The sequence below is a fragment of the Esox lucius genome, chromosome 20 (assembly GCF_011004845.1).
Source record: "Esox lucius isolate fEsoLuc1 chromosome 20, fEsoLuc1.pri, whole genome shotgun sequence".
Lineage (NCBI taxonomy): Eukaryota > Metazoa > Chordata > Actinopteri > Esociformes > Esocidae > Esox > Esox lucius.
This window is the reverse complement of record NC_047588.1, coordinates 27976583-27987990: the sequence shown is the minus strand read 5'-3', so window position 1 is coordinate 27987990 and position 11408 is coordinate 27976583. Positions and strand designations below refer to the sequence as shown.

The following is an 11408-nucleotide window of genomic DNA, read 5'->3' as shown; positions in this document are numbered from 1 at the left end:
CATTTATTTGGCATGCTTTACATTTTCATGGAATTAAACATATGAACATATGTATGTAATGTATTATAGTTACACAAACCACATTCAGTCTACAGCAGACAGCCTAGTCAAAGAAAAAATGCCTGGTTACAAATACCCCCAGAATTGTCACTGTCTATAACCAGAAACAAATATATTTCTTACATACATTACTTGGCATCATGACATTTGTGACACAATATTGCCTTCACTAGTAGAACATTAAAACATTAAACACAAATGCTAAATAATGGGAAGTCTGGGGAAAATTAAATCAAAGCATTGACTTTTGTCATCATTTTGTAATTTTGGTTATCTTCCCCTTTAAAGGGTAAACCAAAACCCAACTGCAGCCTTTGTAATGCTCCATCACATATATGAAACAAAAATATGAACTGAGCATGTGAAGTCTAGCGCCCATGTTTACTCAGCTGGAAAACAAAGGTAAGCCAAAACGTTCCATTCTCATAAACACCTTTATTTGTTATAAATTTGGTACACAAATTTGATTATATCCCTATTAACGATATCCCTGTTAATGAGCATTTCCCCTTTATTTATATGAACTGTAACTAAGTATAATTATTGAAACTGTTGCGTGTTGCATTTCTATTTTCGTTCAGTATAAAAAGCAAAAAAGCATTCAGGTGAAAGGTTTTAAGTGTGGGGGTGATTTCATAAATATTCATAACGGGGCGTGTAAAATGTTTGAGCCCCACAGGGATTCACATTGAGGGAGTTTATTTATCTGTCCCGGGATCCCACTTAAAGCATGTTTCTGTGTAATTACATCAATTTTGGAACCGGGGCAGCACTGACAAAACAAAGGATTAACCTTCCAGTCTTTCTAGATGAAGTCTCCCAAGTTTCACATATTAATAAATGTATCTTGGATGCTGCAATGTTCTGTGTGTTGCCCAAACAAAAACACTGCATGATGTATGACTTCAGAAGATGCCATCTCTCCAGGCATCTCTGTCTTTCCTCTGCCTTTTGCGGGCCAGCTCTGGGAAATAGGCGCTGTTGTATGGCATTTCCCTCTCCTCCAACTCCCTCGGTCTCTTCTCTTTTCCGGTTCCATTCCTCTGGTCTAGCAGGGCTTGGGCTCTCCTCCTCTCCTCTGCCTCTCTCTGCAATCTCTCCGCTCGCAACTTTTCAATAGAGCTGGGAAACAGAGAACAGGTTGTTACAATCAACCATGCATGTTTGTCTGAAGGCTCAGTACAGCTGATTGTGCACTTGTCCACTTGGCTCAGTGTACTTGATCTCTTACTTATGCATCCAAGTGAAGTGAACCCTTTCAAGGGGCTTAATCTTAAGCCAAAGCTACCTGTTTTTAATGATTGATCAAAGACATGCCAAACACCCCCCAAGCATACAGATAAGGATACGAAAAGCCTGTGTTGGAATCCACAGACACCTCATCTCAGAAAACAGTCCATCTGGTTACCTTTCTCCTCCCGCACTTGTTCTCTTCTCCATGCGATTCCTCTTCTTACTCTTGTGCTCTTTTCTATCCTTCACCGCCAGAGCTTTCTTCATCTCCCTCAGCGGGTCCAGCATGTCTTTTAGTCGTTTGTCTCTCTTCTCCTTCTCCTCTTGGGTGAGTGTAGGCCTCTTTCCTTTGTTGTCTTTCTCTTTTTCCTTCTGTTTTTTCTCATCTTGGTCTTTCTCTTCTTTTTCCTGGCCTGTTTTCATGTACCAGGGTGTTACCTCTGTCCCGGGTTGGGGGCCTAGCGACACTAGTAGACCGATGGCACGTTCCTCACGCTCCTACAACCACAGAAAAATAACACAATTCGATTATTAAGAGAATTTTGAACATGCTCATTCGGAGTCGTGGTCTGTAGTGAAAGGACTAAGAATTAGGCATCATACTGGGTGCACCATTTGGAAGTTCAACGCTTTAATTCAGATTAGGGCTGGGTGATATCAGCAATCACTGTATAGTGATAAAGTGGACCCAATTACCTCAATAACAATATATATCGCAATAACATTGTGTTAAAAAAGGCTGAGTAGAATTGTGCCATATTCCAAGGGAATTAAGACATTCTGCTTATGTTATTAGTGTAATAAACAGAAGTACCTTGATAACTAAATATTGTTATTGAGATAATTTGGTCCACTTATCACAATACTGATTTTGTGGATCTCGCACAGCACTAATTCAGATCTTATACTTTCACCCTTCTATTGGCTTGCTAAGCATCAGTACACTGAACTGTTCAACGGCACCAAACATCCATTACAATAATGTACACTCTCAATTGCCAACATGGCACCCATTTAAATTCAAACATTTTTACTGAGTTGGCAGAACTCTGTTGAGAAATGGCTCCAGACTAAATTAACCAAACACAGGTTTTCGCTTGCAAATGTCCTCTAGAGAAAACCTCTTTGAAGAGGAGATAAACAAGCCAACAGAGGTAAACATTTATATGAAGAGGAATGCAAAACCAGTATGTGCATACATAATCTTGGTTTCAAGAAGCTTTAAGAATGATAGCAGGTTCACCTTTTCGTCTTTCTTTTCTTTGAGGTACTCCTCATTTCCTTTCTTCTCTGCTGACTCCTCCAAAGGAAATAGATTGAGATGTTCCACAACTCCTGTGTTCCCCTCCCCTCTCTCTCCATCACTCCATCCTCCAGACAATTGAAGGGCAGCTCGTGACTTCTGTCTCAGGTACTCTGTTCGAGCCTACAACAAAGAGTTTACTTAGGTTACTTACCTTCATAACATTCAGTAGCAATATAGAGTTAAAAAATAAAGACATTTGATTTCACTTTCCTATCTAGATACTATTTTAAAATGTCCTTGAGTATAGCATTTATCCATACAAATTGCATACATCATAATTCCTGTCTCCCAAAATAGGTTGAGCTGTTACAGTACTACTTCAGATAATTCAACATTATTATTTTTTTTAAATTGGGGGGGGGGGGGGCTTCGTTGCTATGGATACCTCCTGCTCCGCTCTCTCCACACGGCGTTGGACCTCACGTTCCTCTTCCGCGGCTTGTGCCTCGTCACGTCGCACGCGCGCGACGTTATCCTTGTTGCGTACATGCCAACTCTTCTTGGGTAGAATATTCATTTTTCTTCCGAAGTCGTGTTTTTATGTTCTAACAGGACGTCTACAGTTAAATAAAAAGGTTTGAAAAGTAACATACACGGACCGCTGTTGTTTGTGAATCCGTTGGTCAATTTGCACCAAAATCAAGGTTTCCAACGTTTTCGGCTGGGTAGTACTACTACTAGCAGCTAATCACGCTTCTTTCGTACTGTACACATTATAACATATTTTAACCACATAATTGATTCAGATACTAGGTTTCGTACAGATGTTACCACCCTAATACGACATTTGGATCAAATCGAAGAAAAACATATTCTAAACACATCTGATCGGTAGCTAGCTAAAATAATTCGACCAAAACATTCTTCAGCCAAAACCGGATACTCATCCACAACGTCATTGAGCTTACGCAACGGAACTTCGCACGTGTCAGCAGGGGGCGTACGTTGCATCCAGTAAGAATATTTTTCCATTTATTTGAGATGAACTAAAATATACTGTATATACAGAGCTGAATACATTGTCTAATTAAAGAACATTGAAAAATGATTAGAACACTGTTTTAATGCATTTTAGAAAAATAAACACATTTGATGTTGTGAAGGTGTTTGTGAGGATGTAAGGGGATTGAACATTGACATTTATGTTTCAGGTACTCTTAATAGGGAGTAATAGGTTAAAATATGTTTAATTCTTTAGAGTTAACCCCACTGTAATCTACACAAAAAGTGCTGAAGGCTGGATTCCAAACCATACTACAGCAGTACATGCTACAGCAGTCCCTTTCTATATACATTGAATGTACATTAGCATTTTGTCAAATGTATCCACTTACAGGCACTACAACACCTATATTTATAATATTTAAGATTTCTATTCATACTGTCCATTTTCCTATTTCTACATTATCTGGAACAGCTTATAGTCACTATTGTTATGTATATATTTTATATGAAATTTTTTGCTATTATATTCGGTCCACTTGACAAATAAAATACTTTGACTTTCACATGTGCACTGGAGGCAAGGCTTTCAGCGGAAGAGTCAAGGGTGCAAGAAGTCAGTCCACAATCAGCCCCTTGGGTTTCTATGGGCTTATGCCTTTCTGCCTTTCAGACCATGCCTTCTATAGTTAGAGCAAATGACGTGAGCATCTTGGAATAATCTACAGATCACTAGTTTGGTGCACCCGTGTCAAACGTGTCCACTCGGTCCCCCATCTTTCGTCTCTGCTCATCAATCAGCTTGACCAGGAAATGCTTATCACGTCCTTCCTGTAAGAGTTGAATGGCATTGTTAGGTTATATTATAAGGCTAAGCTCGAGTTTGGAACAAAAATTAAGGGTGTAAAGCAAAGACATCTCGTTGCAGAGTTTTATTTCACGTCCACATATGGTGGGCAAAAGTACATTTTTGGTTTGACTGGCCATTCTAAAGACGAAAGGTGCTTAACATGTGGATAAAAAGGTAAATTTACGTCTTTGACTCCCACCATATATTTGTATTCCATTTACACCCACCATGATAGTGCCTGTGAAGCGGTGTGTTTATGTAGTGTTTTCCAGTAAGCTTGAGTATATATGTCATAGGCAGGGTTTAATGTCAAACATGATAGTTTTTAGTATCATTGTTTTGTTACTTCTCATCCATTTAATACTTACCATTTTAAGCTCGGCCTTCAGCAGGTCAACACTTCTCCCATAGACAGAGGCTAGTGCTGCAACATAACACAGTACCACGCTGGAGAGGAGAGAGGAGAGCAATGTTCATAAAACACAGTCAGAATCTTAAATACAGCATGTTTGGCAAAAACACATTATCAATATGGATACATACAGATATAGACCAAAGGAGGATTAATAATCAAAGACAAAGTAGACATCTACATGAAAATGTTACACACTGACTTATTTAGCGGAAAGATGAGAAAAGAGTTAAAGTTACTCACCAGGAGGAGATGAAGAGAGGAATGGAGAAGGCTTGGGAACCCATGTAAAAGAGGAACTCCTGTGTTGTCAGAGAGAGAGTGTAGAAGGTGTTGGGGACAATGCTCCACATAGTTTCGAGGGAGCGGAATGGACCACAGCTCCATGAGGGATGGATCCTGACGATGACATATATATATTAACTACATGTAAAACAACCCATACAACTAATCCAGCTGCTAGTGTACAATCTCTGCAAAGACCCTATTGTAGTTATGGGGCCAGTTCAAAAGTAGGAGTGAATAAGGTGTTATTTCAACAGTTATTGTCTCTCACTGGGCCAGGCTGTAGATCAAGGCTACCAGGGCCAAGCCCCATCCAAACAGCAAAACCACCAGGAAGAAGATGGTGGAGGTGGTGGAGCGGAACGTCTTCACCGCCGGACGACAGTTGGAAAACAGGGTGACCTGGAGAAGGACAGATGAGCAGGAATCGGACAGAAGGGTTACCTTGATTGTGTAGTGAAGAGGAATTCTTTCAGGGCGCTGCTTTAACTTTACAGTCCTTTCAGAAGAGGTATTGATTACATTTGCATTACTGGTTCAGTGAGAGCAGCCTAACCTTCTTGCAGTAGAACAGGATGAAGAACTTGAGTGTGTTGATGAGAGGCAGCAGAGGGCAGAACAGAGCTCCAGTCCACACCACTGTCTGTCCATACACAAGACCCAGCACGTTGGAAGGCACCAGGAACTCCTGACGACCCACCCACCGGGTCAGTGCACAGGACCAATGGTCCACAAAAAACCTGCCTCAGCAAGCAAGAGCAGAGGATCAATGAAAGTGACAGTAGTTGATTACCTGACTTGCAGTAGTCACACTGCAGTAAGTTTTCCTGTGTACAGTACCTGACTTGCAGTAGTCACACTGCAGTAAGTTTTCCTGTGTACAGTACCTGACTTGCAGTAGTCACACTGCGGTAAGTTATCCAGTGTACAGTACCTGCGTGGAAACTCTACCAGGATGAGCATGGCGACAGTAATGAGGAAGTCAAACAAGGTCAGTTTGTACATCTCCTGTCCCACGCGTGTCTCCCAGCACTGTTTGACCGGAGCGGGGGTGGAGAACATAACATGGTGATATGAGTACTCAACCATAGGTAAAACCTCTTAGCGATATCCTCTATTCAGCCGTTTCAGGATATGATGTGAGTGTGGTTACCGGATATTGGTTGTGGTTGTACAAGCAGGACCGACAGTCTTGAAGGTTGTCAAAGCAGGTGATGCTACTCCACAGACTGAACAGCAGTACTCCTAGACTGACCATACGCAGAAACACTGACCTGTACACAGGAGGAAGGGACAGAGGAATTCACCACACGCATTGGGGTGAATGAAGACCTAGCGGAGTGATAAGGTCACACACACACACACACCTCAACAAGGCCATTATGATGGTGGTACTAGGAGAATATTTCTCAAACTGGGCTATCTGGTCACACATGAAAGGCACGACAAAGTTTCCTGCTGTTATGACGATGGAAGGAAGGTACTCATAGATCAGGCCCAAAAGGCCTGTATTTTCATTTTTCCCCTAGAAACCACAGGGCGAGAGGGCAAAGGTCAGTCAAATGTTAGACAGGCTCAGGTTTCACATCTCCCAATACGGACACAATAATGACAGAATAAAAATAAAAGGCCAATGTCCTGGTAAATAGTTTTTGATGTTTGGTTGTGTTGTGTTTTTGACTTACCTGGCTGAAGACAGTAGCCTTGAAGATGCAGTAGAAAGCTACACCTATTAGGGTGATGGAGAGGAGCATGAGGAACATACGTAGAGAATACAGACCCACTGTCTGACCTAAGGTTAGCGATGCCGCCTTTTTCTGCAGCCTCTGCTCCTCCAAATCCAACTGACAGAGGAGAAAGATTCATGAGTGCAAGTTGAGACGGGACGAAGGGGAGAAATCCAGAACCATTAGAGGTGATGAAACAGGCTGATGAGACTCTTACCTGTAGCTGGTAGTGCAGGTTTTTCTGTTTGAGTTTGGTAGTCCTGTCTCCCTGGCAACCATAATCCCAGCCAGTGAACACTATCTTGCTGTAACTGCCGACAGTGCCACTGCCTGTTGCTATGGCAATGCGAAGGGCTCTCCCCATGCTGTATGGGACATATCAGAATTTTGTAGTCAGTGTGTCATTAGGGTTAATTGGTCTGCTGAATGGTTATGTCCATTCTATTTCTATTCAAATGGGAGTTGAATGCATTCCAGGAGGTACCGAGCAATGATGCAGATGAGACAGAAGGCGAAGTAGAAGACACAGGTGAGGAGGTAGGCCAGAGGTAAATTGTAGTGGAAGCTACCGCTGTCTGCCACAGTGTTGTTATAGTAACCATAGAAAACATAGGAGTACTCCATGAAGCCCTGAGAAAGGGAGAGAGAAGTCAGGTTAGAGGTGGCTCAAGTGCAGTGTGCCTGACCTACACACACACACACACACACACATGCAGAAAGACAAAAGTGAGTGAAAGGCCACATCATTGGGAATATCTCTACTGAGTGATACGCGGGTAGAATAAGTGTGAATGTCTCACCGTTCCAGAGAGCAAGTCCAAAAAGTATTGGTAGAACAGCACCAGACCTTGAGGATTTGGATCATAGACCGTACAATCCTCCTTACCTGAACAAATACACTCAGTTTGAAGATACTCTAAAGTTGTTTCCATTATTTTGAATAATATGCTACATTTTATTGTGATTCTGTTAGTAATAAACCGTGAGAGAACTGCTGCAATGTTTTCAGTTTAAATCACATTCTCCAGTCAAAATCTAATCATCTAAATGCAGATTTGTTCCTAGGATTGTATTACTGGGAATAGTAGTATACACATTTTCTGGGAGACAGAACAATGTTAATGGTCAGGAATGTTTTGATTGTCACTCCAAGGCAAGCACCATTTAAATCTAATGTGTCTTCACATGTGCTGGTCTTACCAGAACTGTCCACTGTTGTATTATTGGTGCTGGTGATTTGGAACACAATACTGGGGATGAGGACAAATCCAGCAATCAGGAAGAATGATAGGAAGTTGAGTACTACCAGGAAGCGCAGAAATATGAAGTAGGACTGGACACCGCCACCAAACTGCCCTGCAAAAGACAGGAGTCTTAGAGGTAAACTAGAAATGTGTGGAACAACGGTTTGATATATTAGCACAGTCTTGATTCCACTGGTCCTGGAGTCCTTAAGGTCAACAGATTTATTAGATTAGATTCAACTTCTTTGTCATTGAACAAGTACAAGTACAGTACAACGAAAATGCAGTTAGCATCTAACCAGAGGTGCAAACCGAAGAGTGCAGAAAATTTACAAGAGAAACAATTAAGAACAATGTGTGTTGCAAGTGGGATGTATAGATCTGCAATGAAGGCAAATGCAAGTACAAATGACAATTCTGAATGTGCAATGAAGGCAAATTTAAGGTGCAATGTAGCATGTGCAACTGAAATGCAGGGATAGCAGCAATTAGGTTCCCGAACTAGACATGTACATGTAACACATTTATGAACTTTACTAAGACAATTGCATTTTTTGACAAACACCTGGTGGCCCCTGATGGGAGGCTGAAAAGTGGATTCCAGCAAAACATTAAGGCCAAGCACTGATCAAATCTATTTCTCAGGACAAACCACAATGAAAGTCAGTTGAATTAAATGGGATAGTCCAAAATGGATACATTCTGCATGGAGAATGGTCTAAGGCCCCTCTAAATGTGTTCTCTAATACCATAACATTGTTAATAAATAGTTTATAATGGAAAAATATTATTTTATTACACATACAAATATAAGGGTCCTGAAAATGTTTAAACCTGAATGAAATCTACTTTATGGTATTAAATGTAAATTAAGTTACACATTTTTTCTCATTATTATCAAGGGCACCAATCCTAAACGGATAGGTTTTATGTGTAGGTTTGTATTTCATATCGAAATTGATTTAACAATTGAGTGATAAAGTGTGAAGTAACGCCTCACCTCCTATATTGAGCAGAGCCTTCCTCCACAGAGCTATGGAAGACAAGGCCCCCTCTGTGTCTGCTCTGAACCTTCTCAGAGACTTGGCCTTGCTCCTCTTCCATGACTGCCAGTTAGTCACCACAGGCACACGCATCTGCTGCACCTCCCTGGGAGGAAGAGAGAGGAGAAAGAGAGGGTGTATTATGGGAGACGAGGGAGAAAGAGTAAAATATTTTTCACCATTAGAGAATAGTTTGAACCAAGGTACTGTGATGGTTGTGGTCCCATACCTTATGGCTCGCTTAAGGCGCATTGGCATGGGCCGTTCTCTAAGGTCCTGAACTGGTTCCGACTCACCATCTTCTCCCCTTTCAGTGGGGAAAGAACACCAGTCGAAAAGAGGGCCATTCTGATTGGATGCCACAGACTTACTCCGTAACCTCACTGACTGTTGGGCACCATGATAACTGTCGCCTTGGAGAGGGCAGTGGAGAGTAAGAATGTCTTAAAAGAAACCCTGAGTCTGTTCATTAGCTTCTAGATTAAATAGTATAAATATGTTGTTACATTAGACAGCTCGTGCAAAATCTAATTTGAACAAGCAATTGGGACCAGGAAGCAAATCACTGAATAAAAACACACCTGTACAGAGGAAACCCAACATAACACTACCAAACAGTAAGGTTGTGAAGCTTACCTATAGCGGAGCCCTGTCTTTGTAGCTCACTCAACTCCATGAGGCAGTCCAAGGATTCCACCAACACTTCAGAAACACTAGTCAGTCTTGTGTGTGCTGATTACAATACCATGACATTGTCCATCCAACATACAGGGCTGGCTCTATTATCAGGAAGTGAAACCTATTCAGAAACATCTCCCTCGGACTTTGCTCTCATACAAATGACTGCCTGTTCTCCAGGTACTTCCTTGTATGTTTAACCCATTCATACCTGTCAGACTTTAAGAGTCCAATGCAGTTACCATGGCAGTTAAGTAATGAAGCTGGATTGTTACAATACATTTGAAACAATTGGTTACAGGGATAACACATGTGCAAATCACGGTGTATTACATGTTGCAGTTCATAATCATGACTACAGTATGTCCTGACGCAGCATGTTGTTTAGTAACCATAGTAGCAGTGAGATGTATATCTGTGCATGTGTAAGGGGAATAGGGAAATACTATTTTTGCTTCTGAGAAGTCAAATAGAAAAGCCTATCCATTCCCTTGACAATTTGGTGTTCATATACAATTGCTGTTCCTGTGGGTGTATATTTGTGTATTTGTTGGTTTTATTGTTTTTTCTGGAGAACTACAAAAATACAATAAAACTGTGATCACAAAAATCCTAGATACTGAAAAAGCCTAGATACTGAATTTCGCTGGAACCAAAATTAGCAATATGCCTCCGTTCTGTCACCAAAACCTTAATCTGGGAAATGTGCAGTAGTAACAAAGTCCCATTTGTACAGTGCACATGTAGTGTTTGACGGAAGCAGGACACAAATGCACGGAGAACGAAGGACTTAAAACGTGAAAAACATGAAACTAGAACAAACTCTACAGTGGCAACTAAAACCAAAACAACGACAGAGGAAAGAAGGAGCTTAAATAGGGTCAGTGAGCAGAACACAGGAGGGGACGACAATAATGAACAGGTGTCCGTCATACAAGCAAGGGAGAGAGGACATTTCATCTCACCAGCATGACAGTCCAGGATGGTTCCAGTGGCTGTTGACTGACTGGGACAGATTTAACTGGGTATTCCTATTACTGGGCAGACTCAATCACTTCTAAAACTGTCTGTGGTAACTGTGGTAACTCATTTCCTTACACACTACTATTAGCACAGGTCTGAACAAAACATAATCACCATGCAATATTCTTCACGCTTACTCTGTAATTATAAATGAGTAGGGTAATTTTTTAAGAGAAGAAACAATACTCAATTACAGGCCAGGTCAAATGAAAACATTACATATTACCTAAAATCCATTAAAAACAAATCTTTACTGCTCTCTTCTGGCAGCTTCTCCTTTTCACACAATTAATGTAAACTAAATTAACTAAACGATAACTCAGTTTGTGCTAATCATACTAATAGTGGTTGACCCAGAACTAACACCTTGCATAATTGGTAAATCACTTGATTAAGAATGAAGAGCTCCACACTCCCTATATAAAAAGGACCAGTTCACAAACCAATCTAACACCCTTTTCCCAAATACAAAAGATGAGAACACCTACAAATTCAGGATTTTTCCAAGGCTCTGGAACTAATGTTACACATTAGCCCATGAAAACTGTTGTTTCCTGATAGATCTTGAGCCCAGGTCTGTCCACAAGAGATTTCACTAACGGTAA

The 11408-nt window shown here is 41.0% G+C and overlaps 2 protein-coding genes across 2 annotated transcripts; both read right to left on the bottom strand.

The window, feature by feature from the left end:
- Nucleotides 1-480: 480 nt before the first annotated feature.
- On the bottom strand, nucleotides 481-3493 carry leng1 (leukocyte receptor cluster (LRC) member 1). Its single transcript, XM_010884858.4, has 4 exons — nucleotides 2985-3493; nucleotides 2537-2719; nucleotides 1469-1791; nucleotides 481-1182 (listed from the first exon to the last, which is right to left on the bottom strand). Exons 1-4 carry the CDS (start codon nucleotides 3114-3116, stop codon nucleotides 966-968), a joined length of 855 nt encoding a protein of 284 aa, XP_010883160.2. The 5' UTR covers nucleotides 3117-3493; the 3' UTR covers nucleotides 481-965.
- Nucleotides 3494-3650: 157 nt separating this feature from the next.
- tmc4 (transmembrane channel-like 4) lies at nucleotides 3651-9911 on the bottom strand. Its single transcript, XM_034288717.1, has 16 exons — nucleotides 9739-9911; nucleotides 9332-9515; nucleotides 9060-9208; nucleotides 8016-8171; nucleotides 7616-7701; nucleotides 7300-7445; nucleotides 7033-7180; nucleotides 6774-6932; nucleotides 6456-6613; nucleotides 6242-6362; nucleotides 6023-6120; nucleotides 5645-5828; nucleotides 5360-5490; nucleotides 5047-5202; nucleotides 4760-4838; nucleotides 3651-4372 (listed from the first exon to the last, which is right to left on the bottom strand). Exons 1-16 carry the CDS (start codon nucleotides 9776-9778, stop codon nucleotides 4274-4276), a joined length of 2094 nt encoding a protein of 697 aa, XP_034144608.1. The 5' UTR covers nucleotides 9779-9911; the 3' UTR covers nucleotides 3651-4273.
- Nucleotides 9912-11408: the final 1497 nt, after the last annotated feature.